The sequence below is a fragment of the Salmo salar genome, chromosome 10 (genome assembly GCF_965601325.2).
Source record: "Salmo salar chromosome 10, fSalSal1, whole genome shotgun sequence".
Classification (NCBI taxonomy): Eukaryota; Metazoa; Chordata; class Actinopteri; order Salmoniformes; family Salmonidae; genus Salmo; species Salmo salar.
This window is the reverse complement of record NC_138300.1, coordinates 105,608,595-105,627,625: the sequence shown is the minus strand read 5'-3', so window position 1 is coordinate 105,627,625 and position 19,031 is coordinate 105,608,595. Positions and strand designations below refer to the sequence as shown.

The 19,031-nt window shown below is 46.0% G+C and overlaps 1 protein-coding gene across 5 annotated transcripts in view; it reads right to left on the bottom strand.

Annotated features, from left to right (window-relative positions):
- LOC106561392 (homeodomain-interacting protein kinase 2) overlaps window positions 1-19,031 on the bottom strand; it is a 143,295-nt gene that overhangs the window by 21,477 nt on the left and 102,787 nt on the right. For all 5 annotated transcript variants that reach the window (XM_014125322.3, XM_082957319.1, XM_082957320.1 and 2 more), the window contains exons 3-7: window positions 12,407-12,530; window positions 9,975-10,097; window positions 7,641-7,727; window positions 2,153-2,337; window positions 1,832-1,994 (exon numbers count right to left, since the gene is read on the bottom strand). In XM_014125322.3, coding sequence (XP_013980797.1) covers window positions 1,832-1,994; window positions 2,153-2,337; window positions 7,641-7,727; window positions 9,975-10,097; window positions 12,407-12,530 — 682 coding nt within the window. The remainder of the gene's footprint in view (window positions 1-1,831; window positions 1,995-2,152; window positions 2,338-7,640; window positions 7,728-9,974; window positions 10,098-12,406; window positions 12,531-19,031) is intronic.

The following is a 19,031-nucleotide window of genomic DNA, read 5'->3' as shown; positions in this document are numbered from 1 at the left end:
GAGTAAGGCTTAAAGACGGCCTTGATATGAACAAATGCTTTTAAAGACACGCAGTGCTCTCAAGTCTTAACTCAAATAAAATGTATTCGACAACACCCAGACTAATTACTGTCTTTTCATTAAGCCTGCGTGGTTGAAAATTCAGAGACGGCATGTTCATTTTTCATTTTGCACTTCTTAGCGAGCTCGATGAGCACCGTTGGAGATAATCAATATGCCAGTGTGGCATTCATCATGCACAACAACGAGAGAGCCTGCAAACAAATAAACTCTAAGACGTTTAAATGTTCCCCAGCTAAATAAATCACTAACGTAGCACTGCCTATATCGCCCTGAACCAAGGTGCTCAGAGAAAACATTACGTTAATCCATTTAAATTATATAGTGAAGTCTAGTTTTACCTCATTCTGCACAGAGTGGGTTCTGTAACAGTCGATATAGTATGTTTGGTGATAAAGAACACCTATTTGTAAAATTTCAGTAGAAATGTTACACATAGGGAGGTTCAGGACCTCTCTACTGTATGTGTAACATCATAGTAAAATAGAGGGTTGTATTGCAAAAGGAAATAGCTAAATGGCATTATACTGGGAAAGACGGGTTAATCTGTGCACATCGGAGGGTTGGCGTTAAGATCAGAATGAATGGTGGATTGGCCACTGTGGCTGAAACTCTAGCACTTGAAGAAAGTTATTTAACTACAGGTACTGTAGATGTTAGTGAAATAGCTGTAAGTAGCAGTAGAAGTATTGTTGTCTGTTAGTTTACTCCAATTAGGGTAGGGATGGTAGGGTAGGGGGAGAAATGTATAGAAACAAATATATAAAAAGAACACTGTTTACCATCCCTCCCAAATTCTAATTCAGCACAATCTGAAAAAACTTTAGCATGCAATCATTTCATGATTCCGGCAGAAGCAAAAGTCAGCAATTTAGCGTCACAGTCAACCCACACAGCCCTACAGTAGCATGACGTGCTAATGACCAAAGGCAAAATGGAGAGAAACAGGAGGAGGAGAGGAAGAGGAGGAAGCCTGCTGGTGGGATTCTTAAGGCCTGAAAAGCGCTAAACTGCAAGGCAAGCAGGAAGTATAAGGTTGTCATGGATCTCATCAGCAGTTTGTGACAGCCCCCACTGGGCCTGAGGGACAGACAGACAGACAGACAGACAGACAGACAGACAGACAGACAGACAGACAGACAGACAGACAGACAGACAGACAGACAGACAGACAGACAGACAGACAGACAGACAGACAGACAGACAGACAGACAGACAGACAGAGACAGACAGACAGACAGATAACCAGGCTGTCGTGGCCTCAATATACTGCTTTAGCGTTCTACTAAGGAGTGTGGCCAATGCCTTGCTTTCAAATAAAGTGATGTGGGCTGATTGGGTGTACTGTGCTATGTGCCATGTTGGCCTGAAGAAACACACTAACCAAGCAATCTAGTGGTTATATTACACACTGATATGAATCTAGTACTGAAAAAACACACTAACCAAGCCATCTAGTGGTTATATTACACACTGGTAGTGGTACACACACTACACACTGATATGAATCTAGTACTGAAAAAACACACTAACCAAGCCATCTAGTGCTTATATTACACACTGGTAGTGGTACACACGCTACACACTGATATGAATCTAGTACTGAAAAAGTGTGTTACATGACCATGTTATGGATAGTGCTGGTCACAGCACTGCAGACAGTACACTATGCTGGTAGCAGTCACCACCAACAGTAGCTGATGGTACAATCTGGGTATGAATGGTGAGGAGTGTGTTGAGTAAAACCATCAACACTGTGTATGGTAGGTACCTGGTTGTGCACAGTGTTGAGCTGGTTGTTGAAGGTCATGGTGAGGTTGGTGGAGGTGCTGGGGGCCACGTGGGTGATGAAAGGGGTCTTGCTCTGGTTGACTGTGTCGTACATGCCCACACGACGCTTACAGATGTCCATGTTCTGGAAGCAGGACTTGACACTGTGAAGAGAGGGAGGGGGAGAGAGGGAGGGAGAGAGAGAGAGTTACATGTGCCTCAGTTAAATATTTATCAGTTATGACTTTCTCCAGATAATCTGTTCCTCCCAGCTAACAGCTAACTATCTAAATGAGAAATGTGAGGGGATCTCTAGACGTACTGTGTGCTGTGGGGGAAGTCAAGGAGGTGGGTCATGGTTACGAAGGGGTGATTGAGGGTCTCGATGGGGGTGATCCGTTTGTCCGCGTCGATCGTAAGCATCTTGGTCAACAAGTCGATGAACTCTCTACGGTCTGCCTTCTCCGCCAGCATGTCACTGCCCTCCAGATCTGATGTCATATTCACCTGCAAACAGACCCAACACACATACACTTTTAATTAGCATTTCAAAGTCTGCAGAGGGTCTTTTGCAAATGACACCCTATAATCCCTTTATAGTACACTTCTTTTGCCACCCTATTATGTATATAGTGCACTACTTTTGACTAAAGCCCTATGGGGCCTGGTCAAAAGTAATGCACTATATAGTGAAAAGGGTGCCATTTCAGAGGCAGCCTGAGTGTTGTGCTGTACTGTTGCTGCAAACAACAGGAAAAACACTGCAGTTTTTTTTATAGAACTATTAAAAAACACATACAGTAATGGGTGTCGACATCAGTGTCACAGGACAAAGTGATAACCATGCACCTTACTGACATTACAAACATTTCACTGGTATTCACAGCAGAGTGGGGCAACTTAACTTCCACTGGCGCCGTCACAGAGAGTTTTATCTACTGCCCGAGAAGTGAAAATAAACACAAAAATAACTTTATTTAAATATTTTGGATTACTTCTGGGAGCCTGCTTTCGGGAAACATAATGTTGGTTCATCTGTCCTAACCATTCCGGTTGAGGTTTTTGGAGAAATACTGGACAGCAGTGCAGCAGAAATCTCCTTGGGTGGAAAGTTAGCAGTGTTTAGAGACAGAGGCAGGGACAGAGGTAGACACAAAGAGAGAGGTAGAGAGAGAGGTAGAGGCTGAGAGATAGGTAGAGACAGAGAGAAAGGTAGATGCTGAGAGAGAGGTAGATGTAGAGAGAGAGGTAGAGGTAGAGAGAGAGGTAGAGGCTGAGAGAAAGGTAGAGACAGAGGTAAAGAGGGAGGTAGAGGCTGAGAGATAGGTAAAGAGAGAGGTAGAGGCTGAGAGGGCGGTAGAGGCTGACAGAGAGGTAGATGTAGAGCGAGAGGTAGAGGCAGAGGCAGAGAGAGAGGTATAGGCTGAGAGAGAGAGGTAGAGGCAGAGAGTGAGGTAGAGGTAGAGAGGTAGAGGTTGAGGCTGAGAGAGATGTAGAGGATGAGACAGGTAGAGAGAGAGGTAGAGGTAGAGAGATAGGTAGAGAGAGATGTAGAGTCAGAAAGAGGTAGAGGCTGAGAGATAGGTAGAGGCTGAGAGAGAGGTAGAGGGAGAGGTAGAGGCTCATAGAGAGGTAGAGACTGAGGGGGGTAGAGACAGAGGGGGGGTAGAGGCAGAGAGTGAGGTAGAGGCAGAGAGAGAGGTAGAGGAAGAGGCAACGGCAGGGGCAGAGAGAGATAGAGAGGTAGAGTCAGGGGCTGAGGCAGAAGCAGAGAGAGGTAGAGGAAGAGTCACAGGCTGAGGGGCCAGAGACTGAGACTGAGACAGAGGCTGATATAGAGCAGCCCACAGCCTTCAGTGGCATATCTATGTCTGGGGGACAGGGACACAGACAGGGTCAGGGATAGGCATGCTGTTTATTGGGATTACCATGACAAGATAGTGGGCTCGTTTTTCATAAAGACACACGGCTTATCTCTGTAGCCCTGCTACAGGGACTATCTGATGTACAGCCAGTAAACGCCAACCAATCTGATTCAGTTCTCGTTCAAGTTATTCAGGCCCTGTCCCTAACCCCTCCCTGCCTCGCACATCATCACTTGGCGTGATAAAGGAATAATCTCTGGAATGAGGTGACGAAATAATCACACTGTCCTCTAAGAGGGAAAGATGACTTTGGGAAATGCGCTCGGTCGGATTGCAAATGTGTTGCCTCGCCTGTGTATGTCTGCCGCGGCAATCTAACTCCATACTAACACTGTAGCACAGTAGAAATGTACGTATTTTAATGTTACAGAGAATACCATGCATAGGTATTGTAGTGCATTGATTAAATGCAGAGACAGCAATGCTTCCATAGGAGTGTGCTTGATAATGAAGTTCAAGAGCAGCAAAGCAGTAGAAGACTTTTAGCATAATCATCACTTCTCTTTATCCTGCCGCAACAACAAAAAGCAAAAACATTGAGTATAGTCCTATATTCAAATCAAATCAAATTGTATTTGTCACATGCGCCAAATACAACAAGTGTAGACCTTACCGTGAAATGCTTACTTACAAGCCCTTAACCAACAATGCAGTTCAAGAAAGAGTTAAGAAAATATTTACTAAATTAACTAAAGTAAAAGAAATTATAAAAAGTAACACAATAAAATAACAATAACGAGGCTATATATAGGGGGTACATACAAGTCAATGTGCGGGGGTACAGGTTAGTCGAGGGAATTTGTACATGTAGGTAGGGGTAAAGTGACTATGCAAAGATAATAAACAACGAGTAACAGCAGTGGAAAAACAAAAGGGGGGGGGGGGGGCAATCTAAATAGTCCGGGTAGCCATTTGATCAACTGTTCAGCTGTCTTGTGGTTTGGGGGTAGACTCTTTTAAGGAGCCTTTTGGTCCTAGACTTGGCGCTCCGGTACCACTTGCCGTGCAGTAGCAGAGACAACAGTCTATGACTTGGGTGACTGGAGTCTTAGACAATTTTTTGGGCTTTCCTCTGACACCGACTAGTATATAGGTCCTGGATGGCAGGAAGCTTGGCCCCATTGATGTACTGGCCCGTACGCACTACCCTCTGTAGCGCCTTATGGTCAGATGCCGAGCAGTTGCCATACCATTAAGACGCAACTGGTCAGGATGCTCTCGATGGTGCAACGTTTTGAGGATCTGGGGACCCATGTCTCCTGAGTGTTTGGACCATAATAGTTTGTTGGGGATGTGGACACCAGGGACACCAGCATACTTAATGACGGTGTTGGAGTCGCGCTTGGCCACGCAGTTGTGGGTGAACAGGGAGTACAGGAGGGGACTAAGCACGCACCCCTGAACGACCCCAGTGTTGAGGATCAGCGTGGCAGGGATTTGGACCTGGTCTCGGAGAAGCAGTATATCCTTTGTGTTGGACTCATTAAAGAAAACATCTTCATCCAGTTTTCGGTCATAAGAGATGGTAGCAGCAACATTATGAACAAAGTAAGTTACAAACAACGCAAAAAAATAAAATAGCACAGTTGGTTAGGAGCCCGTAAAACGGCAGCTATCCCCTCCGGCACCATTATTTAAAAAATGACGAGTGTCTGTAAATGCATGTATTTTACAGGGTGACTTTCACTTTTAATTTAGTCATTTTCTATTAAGGTATCCTTACTTTTACTCAAGTATGACAATTGGGTACTTTTTCCACCACTGCTTCAGAGACACATCTGCTATCAAACTGGTGTGGTTAAAATGTACTCACCACCCAGATGTCTTGCCCTCCCTATTTCTCTTTAGACCTCCATCAGACTCCATTCAGTTCATCTGGTCCTAAAAAGGGATCGGAGATGGATCCTCCAGAACTTTAAGTTCTCCCCACATTTCCCACGACAGTGTGGAGGCAACAACAATCTCAACATGGGCAGACGTCCCGGTAACTGACCCAAATCTCTCTCTCCAGTCCCTCTGTGCCTTCAGCTATCGTCCATTATACAAATGAAGACAGATGTCCATACTGCTTATTTATTTATCTAGCCCTGGATTCTGAGGCTGAGATTTTCTCCTCATTAGTACTGGCTCTCAGTCTACTCTGTTTCTTTCAGTAACCTTGTGTGTCAGTGTGTGTGCGCTTGCATGCATGTCTGTCTGTCTGTCCGTCCGTCCGTCCGTCCGTCCGTCCGTCCGTCCGTGTCCGTCCGTCCGTCCGTGTGTGTGTGTGTGTGTGTGTGTGTGTGTGTGGTGTGTGAGCGTGTGTGTGTGTAAGCGTAGTATGGGTCAGAGAGGCTCAGAGTGAGTGCTGACCCTGGTGATCTGGCTGTGCATGTTGATTTCATTAGACCACTGTTTTGTGTCTGGGAGTAGGAGCAGCTTGGAGGTATGGCCTCCTAAACTAGCTCAGGCAGAGGCACAAACTTCACTGAGCACCGCTGCCTATGTGGCTGCACACTATGCATGCTATGCCAGACCTGGAGCACTCTGGCTGGGCACAGGTCAACTCTAATAGTCCAGATGGGACAACAGTGAAGTGAACACGTGTAGGTTTGCATGCGTTGGAGGATCCCAGGGGCTTTATGTGCCAGACTGTGTGCGTGTTGTGTGTTGTCTGTCTGTGTGTGTGTGTGTGTGTGTGTGTGTGTGTGTGTGTGTGTGTGTGTGTGTGTGTGTGTGTGTGTGTGTGTGTGTGTGTGTGTGTGTGTGTGTGTAGGTGTGTGTGTGTGTGTGTGTGTGTGTGTGTGTGTGTAGGTGTGTAGGTGTGTGGAGGAAACTGCATTCATATCGCAGACCTCAGTCATATTACCTGACTTATATGGTCATGTACATTGACAGCTCCTTATCCTCCCTTGAAGAAACAAGACATTTTACATGCCTGGGAAATGTATCAGGGTTTCCATGCGTCATTACCGGTATGTACTGTATGTGTGCTGGAAAAACGAGTATGTTTGGGCGGGTGACAGTAAGAATAAAATATGGACAGAGACACTATCATATCATCATAATCTGCAAAATGTGTATAGGTCTGTGTCAACTTTCCCACCATGATCAGAATGAGCATTAGGGAGAGGAGACAAGTTATGAGACGAGTGACATAACATATAAGCTGTCTGTTGACAGGGCTTTCCACACCAGGGTTGGGTATGAGTCACTTTCTGGTTACTTAACATTGTAATGTGTCCTCTCTTTGCTTTATCAAACAAATGGGTTCCCACAAGTTTTCCCTCTGTAAACCTTGGCTGGTGAGAGCAGGGTCATGTACATTAGGCACCAAACAGAAGAAACCGGACTGAAACAGGCTGGGACTACCTGGACTTGTCCAACAAGAAACACCTATTTTGTTTTTACAAATGAATACAACCTAGCATAGGGCTAAAGGCTAACCCGCTGAGTCATAGACACAACACTCTCTGGGTTCCCACACTGCAGCTCCTCTAGCCTTCTCTGTCATGTTGTGTACATGTTCTACACTGATGCATCCAATTAGGGGATGGCCACAACATTCTACCCAGCTTAAATAAGAAAGCAAACTACACACATCAAAGACTGTGACCGAGTTGACCACATGCTCGACTCAGGTATTGGTCTGTCATTTATTAAGAAGAAAAAAGAAAAGAAGAATCAGAAATGAGGAAGGGTTTCGGTCAGAGTGCAGCTGCTTTCATTTCCCTCTGAGACTAACTGCATATGCATTGGGGTGTCTGCTGCCTGAGGGTGTGTGTGTGTGTGTGTGTGTGTGTGTGTGTGTGTGTGTGTGTGTGTGTGTGTGTGTGTGTGTGTGTGTGTGTGTGTGTGTGTGTGTGTGTGTGTGTGTGTGTGTATTGTATATACAGTGCTCTGAACCTGAGCCATATCATCCAGGCAGTTAAAGATGTACTTCCGGGCCTCCTTGGACTTGATCACCGTCTCTCCCTCATGGTCCTCTGGTGTCTGTGGAGAGAAGACAAGAAGCAGATGTTCCATTCAGTTCCAATCAGAGTTCCTCTAGTCTCTGAAAATATTTACATTTTCCTCATTACAGATTCATGTTAACCAGCAGCAGGACTGAGCTAGCTAGCAGGACTGAGCAAGTTAGCAGCACTGAGCTAGCTAGCAGGACTGAGCTAGCTAGCAGGACTGTGCAAGCTAGCAGGAATGAGCAAGTTAGCTGCACTGAGCTAGCTAGCAGGACTGAGCTAGCTAGCAGGAATGAGCAAGTTGGCAGCACTGAGCAAGCTGGCAGGACTGAGCTAGCTAGCAGGACTGAGCTAGCTAGCAGGAATGAGAAAGTTGGCAGCACTGAGCAAGCTGGCAGGACTGAGCTAGCTAGCAGGAATGAGCAAGTTGGCAGCACTGAGCAAGCTAGCAGGACTGAGCGAGCTAGCAGGAATGAGCAAGTTGGCAGCACTGAGCAAGCTGGCAGGACTGAGCTAGCTAGCAGGACTGAGCTAGCTAGCAGGAATGAGCAAGTTGGCAGCACTGAGCAAGCTGGCAGGACTGAGCTAGCTAGCAGGACTGAGCTAGCTAGCAGGAATGAGCAAGTTGGCAGCACTGAGCAAGCTGGCAGGACTGAGCTAGCTAGCAGGACTGAGCTAGCTAGCAGGAATGAGCAAGTTGGCAGCACTGAGCAAGCTAACAGGACTGAGCTAGCTAGCAGGAATGAGCAAGTTGGCAGCACTGAGCAAGCTAACAGGACTGCGCTAGCTAGCAGGAATGAGCAAGTTGGCAGCACTGAGCAAGCTAACAGGACTGCGCTAGCTAGCAGGAATGAGCAAGTTAGCAGCACTGCGCAACCTGGCAGGACTGAGCAAGCTAGGAGGATTGAGCTTGCCCTTTTAGCAACCCTGGGGTAACACACAAACACTAATCAAACAGCCATGTCCAGGGAGCAGGGCTGGCGTGGTGGAATACACACACATCTGTGCTCACACACACACACACACAGGCAGGGACACACATATACGCATGGAAACACACAAATACACATACACACCCACAATAATCTTACAGACCTATTAGCAGAGGAAAACTCTCTGACAAAACACACTGTAGTATTACAGTATCATAATGTTCACTGTTGCTGTCAAATGGAAAAACACGGCAAGCCAAGATCGAAGTGAAGCTTAGCCATCACTCTGACAAACCTATCCCTGTGTCTGACTCAGTGAAGGGGAAACAGTTGTTGGTTGCTAGCCATTCGATTTTCCACATGCCAACAACCATGGAAAAAGATGCAGTTGCAGCCGTGTTATAATATACAAAGCATTAACTTGTCTGTGACAGGCTCTTGTATAACTTGAGAGCACACATGCACACACACACATACACGTTCGCACACACACGTACACACAAACACACTTGAAAACAGACAGGTTGTTATCATCCAAACTTACTGAAAGGTCAACATTAGTATGCAAGGAACACGCTACATTATTGGATGTCAATGTGGTATTGTTGTGCGTCATTTTGTACGGATAAGAACTAAGACGTGTCCTAAATGGTACACTATTCTAGGGCTTCACAAATAATGACATTTGAATTGAAATTGCAATATTGACATGTGCAATATCCACATCGCAAGAGACTGCACATTTTTTTTACGCCGTGAATGTAACATTCAAATGTAATAAGGGTTCCCTGGGAAACTCTGACTAACACTTTGGTTTCTACCCCGTCACAACAACTTCTACTGTACCATGCCAAACAACACCAACTATAGAATCTGAACACACATTTAATTTCGCAATATCTGGTAAAAAAACGCAATTAGATTATTTGCCAACGTCGTGCACCCCTACCCTATTCCCTATATAGTGCACTACCTTAGAACAGGGTAAAAAATTGTGCACTTTATAGGCACTAAGGTGCCATTTAAGACACACTTGTGTTGAGACCTGATCAATCTTGGAAGAGAACATCACTAAGTGCAGTGGAGCGGTGAATATAGCTATATCCAGCTGAGATATTAGTATTGTGGAGTCAGGACGTGCAATACAAAACTATGTCTACAGATCTGCCACATGACACAAGAAATGTTACCCAGTTATCGAGGAAAAAACAGGCCAGCTCCACTGAGTCCCTGCATAGAGGTGTGTGTGTGTGTGTGTGTGTGTGTGTGTGTGTGTGTGTGTGTGTGTGTGTGTGTGTGTGTGTGTGTGTGTGTGTGTGTGTGTGTGTGTGTGTGTTCTACAGGCCTACCTTCAGCCTCCACAGGGGGTAGTTGGTAGAGTCTGTGTCTCTGTTGAAGAATCTGGTAGTCTTAGTCCCTGCACTCAGGAGGTACTCCGCAGGCAGCCCCTGTGTCTGAGAGATGTATCGGATCTACAGGAGGACAAATATCAAATAACACATCAACCATGCATTCAGAGTTTCACACAATCAGCCAAACAGCATTAAAATGAAGACATGCAAAATAAGGCACGATTAATTGGATATTGTTTTGCCCTTTTGAGGCAAACTGATTTCACTGAAAATCTTAGTGAGAGTTAGAAAATCATTGCTGGCAGAAATCATTGGGGTGATTATGTTACAATAATCCTAACTCCCCAATATGTTCACTGCAGAGGGAATATGCCTAGACCCATACTGATGCAGTATCATCCATTATTAATAAAATGGCAGTGTGTGACAAGGTTGTGTTATGCATTAGATGTGACACATTTTCACAGCAGGGTCAACCTGGTGAGGTCATGTGGTCAGGAAAAACTCTGCCCTAACTGTGATTTATTACTGGCCATGAGTTTTCACCGACCAGAAGACCTACCCAAGAAAAACACCTGGAGAGATCTGATGTCAGGCAGTATCAGATGCTGCCTGGGTTCCTGTGTGTACTGTGTATGGTTAGTCCTGTTATGTGAGTGATGGGAATGAGGCCTGTGTGTGAGTGCGTGTGTGTGCATGCATGCGTCTCTGTTTGTGTCTGTGTGGTGTCTCGTCTCCTCCGACAGACAGGCAGCTCCTGATCCCTCTGCAACCTCTCTGTTTATCCCAGCAGATGCCACTGAGCCACTCGCCCCAATTAGCAGCGCTCTGGTGCTCCAGAGCAACACATCTCTCTGTTCCGCTCATCTTTCTCTCTCACTTTCTGTTCCTCCTCTCCTCTCTCTATCTCTCTCTCCATCATCTCTCGCTCTCTCTCTTCTCTCTCTCTATCACTCTCTTTCTCTTTAACAAACTCACATTAGGCTCTGTGGGAAAGCCTTGGGCGAGTGTTGCTCCATCTCTCAGAACAAATCAAGCTGGGGTTTTTTCACCCGTGCTGAAACATATCTAAGAGCAACTCTAATTTGCAAAGCTCTCAAATTGATGCTCTCCCCTCATCCCTGACTTCTAATTTACACTAAATTGTGACATTGACTTCTAGTGATATCTTAGGACTGGTCCTGAAGTGGACTAGTGACTCTTATACACCTTTCATACTAAGACGTTTTTCTGACAACTTTACCATACTGCCAACTTTACCATACTGCCAACTTTTTTCCGCCTTTTCCTTATCTGAAAGGTATTGCCGCTATCAAAGCCGAAACATTTATTTTCACCTAACGACCTAGTAATCATTCCGGTAAAGTTCTGCCTACGGCTTAGTATGAAACGTAGCTGTAATGCTGAGGTGGGATTGGCACACACTACGCTCTTAAACTCTTGATGGTTGCTAGGCAGAACCAGTTAACCATTGTCTTGCCAGTTCTAAACTTTGCGAGGCGTCACTTCATGTCACAGCCAACCACTAAGCATGCACTGTTTTCTGAACCACAACTTGATGGATCCATAAGGAATTACTGTGGGAATAAATATAACTGAATTACAAAAATATTAGAATAAAGTAGGCTAACGCAATTGAAGGCATGTATCAAAATGTTGCTTACTGAAACTCCCAAAGTCAACCAATCTATGTAATACTGTACATTTTAAGCAATAGCCTACCTGCGTGTGGTCAACTAGATTAGCATTTCAGCACCGTTTTGATTGGGACAGCACCATCTCACTGCTTTCAGACAATCAATGTCAGATTGTTGTTTTCACTGAATATTTGTTTGGATATTGGTTAGGCTGGGGAAATGTTAGCTACGTTGAAGTGAGTGCTGCACTTGATCATCTTGTCTGGTTGGCTCATTTATTACAACATTTAGCCAGCATGTTATGGAGTTTAACAAGTGGATTATTATAATTTTATTATAATTAGAATGTTTCTTAGGACCTGTCTAAACAAATGAATATTGGATTTATTTTTGATGGTGTATATTGAATGGATTTATTAAACCCACATCTGCACACCACTACTACCACTCATCACCAGTGTGCCGGCATGCGGGAGATATAAAAGGCATATGCAGGCAAGAATCTGGTCAAAATGGGCCTGTTTGTAAGGGGATCATATAAACATTTCCCAATTCTTTCTACAGGCAAAATACTGTAAATCCTACGTGAAAGCAGTAATAACTCTTAGTATGCCACTGTTGCAAAATGCACACCTTGATTGATTGAAATGGCTGAACTCTTTTACATTTCCGGTTTATTGTAGCATTCAGAAACAACTTCTTCTAGCTCTTGTCTTGGATGCTTTCTCTCATTTAGGCATCACTCATTATCTTTCAGGTTGTCACCCCCTATGGGCAGACCCTCAGACCTACCTGGTCGTACTCGGAGGCCCCCGGGTAGAGGGGCCAGCCTAGGAAGAGCTCAGCGATGACACAGCCCAGGGACCACATGTCGATGGCCTCACAGAAGGGCAGGCCCAGGATGATCTCCGGAGCTCTGAGGAGAGAGAGAGGGAGGGAGAGAGAGAGGCAGCATGGTTAGATACAGGCCAGAGTATTTCTGTAAGGTAAGCAATGGTACAAGAAGGGGCACCTGTATGAGTTATGGAACTGACCGCACATTGAATCTAACCTGGAAAAGACCATGACAGAGATTCAAACAATTGCAGCTAAACGACCTGTGCACTGAGATTTACTTTTCTGCTTGAGCTAACTTGGCGTTTACAGCGAACATGATGTCCGTAAATGTCGGGGAAATAGCTTTTAAAAGTCTATTGCTGTGTGCAGGTTGTTAATCTGCGTTGGATTAAATCCCAGCCCATGTCATAACACAATGTGTTGATGTAACACTAACTTTAATGAAAGATCTCATCTGGGAGAAGCAAACAAATGAGTGACATTCCTTTTCTTCAGTGTTAGGAGCAGCAGCTAACCCTCCCAAGACATCAGCAAACTGGGCCACTATTCAAAACATTCCCAAAACAAACTTAATTAGATTACATTGCCAGCAGCAGTCTTAACATCCCGCCCAAGATAAACTAATCAATCAGCCTGTCATTCCCTGATATGTTATCTTACACTGATCTCAGTCCAGTTCTCAGGACTTTAATGCAAACACCTCACTTGTTTAGAGAAGCTTTGAGAGAAGTTGAAGGACTTTGTTTTCTTTGATTCTCCTTCATATGGAACTGGCAGTCACGCTGTTGATCTTAGTGCTGACCGTGGGGGGGCCGGAGCTAATTGATTGATAGCCGTGCAAGAGCAAATCGGGATGCCCAAACCTTGGGGAGTCTGGGTTCTGGCATAAAATATGGGGGAGGGGAGAGTGGGAGGGTAATCTAGGGAAGAAGATGGGGCTTGGTTACAGTGGCCCTATGTGGAATCAATTATGCTGCCATGAAAAATAAAATCAACATATATTCACAGAGCAACCCTCGTCCGACTCCGGGCCGTTTGCAAAGGCCAGTTAAAAACCCCAGAGCCCGGTTACCAGGTTCCTAGACTTCTGGGCCTTTACAAAACACAGGGGCCAAGTGGCCACTTCACGACTGTCACCGATAAATAACTGGGTCTGAGTGAGCACTGAACAGGAAGAAAATCACTGTCTCAGTTATACGAATGCCACGACTGACAAACGATTTAGAAAATGATCCCTTTTACTGTGGACTCACCATGAGCTCTGTTACACTAGACCAGATAGATTATAATGCAGTCCACTGAGCTGAAGTCTCTGATGAGCATTTCAATTACTACGCAGACTGCCTCGGTCCCCAATGAGGGAAACTCACTGTGACACACACAAACACATACGCATGTGCCTACATGTACACATGCACGCGCGCACGCACAAACATAAATACACACACACTAGAGACCAACTACTTCGTCATAAAACATTATCAGTGATACATTTTAATGGCGTGACAAGAATTCTCTGAGCTTTAGGCTGATCCTTGCCGAGTTCCCAGCGTTCCCTGCCTGTGGTGGTCATGACAACGGGGCGAGAGGAGAGGAGCGGAGCGGAGGAGCGCAGACTCCAAGGCAGCCTGGGAGAGAGACAGAGAAGTAACTCCTTGCTGGAAGCCTGCTGGACAGGCCCGGACAACAGATAACGTGGATAAGAGCAGGGCTAAGAGCAGGGCTCTATGGGACTAGGGGAGGGGAGTGATAGTGGAGGGAATCTGATCACATTTGCCACATGGGACTCAGACTTCTCTCTTCTCGGACCTTCCTCACTTGTCTATTTGTGAAAGAGATGGCAGGTTTAACATTGTGAGAAACAGCTGGGACCAAGCTTTATCATGGTGGCAGACACAGGGATATCTAGATAACAAAAGAGAGAGACAAGACAGTACAAATGAGAGATTGAAGAAGAGAGAGAAAGACAGAGACAGAGAGAGAGAGAGAGAGAGAGAGAGAGAGAGAGAGAGAGAGAGAGAGAGAGAGAGAGAGAGAGAGAGAGAGAGAGAGAGAGAGAGCAGTAGCCTCTCCAGTGAACCTAACAAGGAGAGGGCTCAGTAAATACACAGGGTGGTTATTGGGGTCTTGGGGCAGTGGTGGAACACACCACGACAACACACCAAGAAAACACAACACAACAACACACCACGACAACACACCACAACAACACACCCCGACAACACACCACGACAACACACCCCGACAACACACCAAGAAAACACAACACAACAACACACCAAGAAAACACACCAAGACAACACACCCCGACAACACACCCCGACAACACACCACGACAACACACCAAGAAAACACAACACAACAACACACCAAGAAAACACACTAAGACAACACACCAAGACAACACACCCCGACAACACACCACAACAACACACCAAGAAAACACATGACAACACAACACGACAACATACCACAACAACACACCAAAACAACATACCACGACAACACACCAAGACAACACATCACGACAACACACCGAGACAACACCCCCAAACGAGTCTGAAGGAGGGTTATATTACACACTCAACACACAATGAGCTGGGCCATCTATTGTGGGTTGCCAGAGCAGATAGCACTGGGCAGGACACTGTGTGCTGAGGGGAGTAAAGGAGGGAACCTGAGCTATGGGCCAGGGTCAGTCAGCACAATACTCCCTCTTCAAACTGCATGGGCTTTCACTTTAGAGAGGTATGAGGTAAGGAGCTTTACAATGAGGGATGCAGAGGCTTACACACACGCGCAAACACACCCAGGCCCACACACACACACACACACACACACACACACACACACACACACACACACACACACACACACACACACACTAACCAGACAAAATAGATACTATGGTTCTGGCTGACATAAGCTCGGCTATTTGTTACTTTGTAACTTTCCGTTGCTGAAGATAAGCTGTTATTGCATACACACACACACTAATGTGACACCCTTCCCCTAACTGTGTACAGTTTCCGGTTTCCCCAGAGAGATTTAGGGGTCTTTGCTCTCTGATTAGCACACACACACACACACACACACACACACACACACACACACACACACACACACACACACACACACACACACACACACACACACACACACACACACCACACACACACACACACACACACACACACACACACACACACACACACACACACACACACACACGCCCTCTATTTGCATAAGTATACTGTATCAGACACCTCTGGCCCCCAGTGCTCCCAACACTCAGGTCACAGAACCTTCTACTCCCACAAGGTCCTTCCTAGAGGTTACAGCAGCAGCGCTCCCCTCCCATGCATTACCAATCTCCCTGGAATATTAGCGTCTGCTTAGCATGAAATGAATATGATACAACAACCAATCATGGGGAAATGGTCTGCGCCGGCCTCAATGTTCTTTTCCATGGTTGACTGTGTGCCACGTTTGATGTCATGGAACTGTGGGTTTTTATAACAGTCAGCTTTGGACCATCCTATTTAAATTAGAGAGCAATTAGTCCTGCATCTTTAGCTGTGTGTGTGTGTGTGTGGAGGGGGTTTGTGTGTGTGTGTATGTGTCTATCTGTGTGTGTGTGTGTGGAGGGGGTTTGTGTGTGTGTATGTGTCTATCTGTGTGTGTGTGTGTGTGGGGGGGGGGTTATGTGTGTATGTGTCTATCTGTGTGTGTTTGTAGGGGGGGGGGGTTATGTGTGTATGTGTCTATGTGTCTATCTGTGTGTGTGTGTAGGGGGTTTGTGTGTGTATATGTGTCTATTTGTGTGTGTGTGTGTGTGTGTGTGTGTGTGTGTGTGTGTGTGTGTGTGTGTGGGGGAAGGTGTGGGGGGGTAATGTGTGTATGTGTCTATCTGTGTGTGGGCAGGGTGGGGGGGTTATGTGTGTATGTGTCTATCTGTGTGTGTGTGTGTGTGTGTGTGTGTGTGTGTGTGTGTGTGTGTGTGTGTGTGTGTGTCATGTTCCGGTCCATTAGAGCTGATGATGTTATGCTTGGATCAGTTTCCGGCAGCACCTCCTCGATCCAGGACCTTTTGATGATTCCACTGCCCTGGTCTCACTGAGGTCCAGCTGCACTCCATCCCTCCCTGCTAACCCAACACAACGATCACGTTCATGAAATCAAACCAGTAATGCAAATCTCCTCACTGCTTCCGTGGCATGCAAAACACAGCAGATGCTGCTGATGCAGGCCCTGGTAAACACACATCTGTTCAGCTCACACACCTCTCCTCTTCTCCCTCTTTCCTTCCTTCACTCCTCTCCTCCCTTTCTTCCTTCACCCCTTCCTTCCTTCACTCCTCTCCTCCCTTTCTTCCTTCACCCCTTCCTTCCTTCACTCCTTCACTCTCCTTAAGGACACAGAAGCAGGATTCTGTCTCCTTTAGCACATAGATAGTGTAAAGGTATGTGCCCTACAGCTAGGGTTACAGCAGTGCTCCATAAGAGGTCATAGATAGTAGTGGTCAATACAGGAGATGGAATAAAGGTTGTGGGTAAAACAGTCAAATGGAAAATGCCAGGTAGTCAGGTGTTAACTGCTTACCACATCCTGGTGCTTTATGAGCAGAGCTGCTCTGCATGCAAACCTCAGCTACGTACACACACACACACACACACACACACACACACACACACACACACACACACACACACACACACACACACACACACACACACACACACACACACACACACACACACACACACACACACACACACACACACACACACACACACACAGCCACTCAGATTGTGAAGTTTGCACTAGAGGGTGGTGTCACTTTGCAGTGCAAGGCCAATACAAAGATGCCATAAAGTATGTCTTTATCAGAGTAGGCCTATTAGATACAGCATTTGTGAACACATAGCCATTCTCTTCTGGAAAGTTCCGTTGACACCACATGTGCAGCATGTGTACTCCATAAGCAGTGGCACAGAAACTCCACCACCAATGTAACAGCTCTAAACTATACCTCCTCTAACACATAGACAGCAGCGAACAAGCTGGACCGGACCACAACACTCTGAGGAGGTGGAGTCATGCATGTGGCAGGCAAACTGGTACAATCCTTGCTACAGTACTGCATGTGGGGGGAGGGGCGCTGTGACATCCTCCCAGCTGGCCTCTCATTGATGAGGCCGGTCCCCTGGGAGCTACAGTGATGGCACAACCCCACCACAATAAATGAATGGGGCCTTTCTTCTGCCCCCCTAAACTAGGGCAGGCAGACCAGGCGGGTGGGTGGACAGGCGGGCAGAGCCCATCTCCTCTCCTTCTGGCCCCTCCACCCATAACCACGCACTGCACTGCAGCTGCTATTCCCGGCTCTGACATCATGGGCGTTGGGCACGTCAGGATGCATCCATCACCCTGACCTTCCCTCAGCTCGGCTTCACTTCAGTCTCCTGGCAGTCTGGCACATCACTGGTCTGGACCCCTGCGTTTACAATTGATTGCAATGAGGTTGAACGATAGACATAATTTACTTTAAATTACATAATTGCTTGGCATTGCAGCATTCACACTGGACGGTGTTTCTATTGCAATGAGTCTGAACCATAGACCTCATATTTATTATACAGTATAGCTTACTGTATTCATATATGACATCATTGGTGTGAACTGCCATTGCAGGTGGTTTATATTTCTGATGAGTTTGAACTTTTCATGACAACTCTTGGTACAACAATAACTGCTCTTGTACAATGGAGTCAAACTCACACTACACTTGACAACTGCAGTAATTGCCTATTTACTGTTACGTTAACTAGGATGGTTGGGTTAACTTCATTTGAAGAGCTCTCTGCTTCCTGACGTGATGAACGGAGTACAATATTATAATATTATGTATGCCCTCAGAGTTTGGTGGCAACCTCTTGACATATAACTCTTTGAAGGCCTTGTACCGAGTGACTGAGGGACAGAGGGAGAGTCCAGGGAGAATCTAAATTGCATTTCCTTGATTCCTCATGTCCTCTCTCCTCGCCTCCTTCCAAAACACATTGGATGGGTTTTGAGAAGGAGGTGAAGAGAGAGGACGTGAGGAATCAAGGAAATGCAATTGCGATTCTCCCCAGCACTATCCTCCACCTGTGGCCCCTCCTCTGGCTCCAAAGTTAGTGGTTTCCTCTGTCAGAGAGGCTGAGACAATGAAACATGTGTGCACATACACACACACACACACACACACACACACACACACACACACACACACACACACACACACACACACACACACACACACACACACACACACACACACACACACACACACACACACACACACACACTAAAAAGAACCAGCCCTGCCCAGCCATCGCGTGAGGGAGCGATGTGGCAGAGTGAATGCTAAATGCCTATTGAGGGCTGCATGATAAAAGACTGTTTTTGGTCCTCCACAAGCCCCCAGGCCCCAGTCAAGGGATTTAGCTAGTTGTGTAAGTCAGGACATAACAAACTTTTAAACAGACCTTGAGAAGTAGTATTTCATTCAGGGTCCAGTTAACATTCCTTGTGCTCA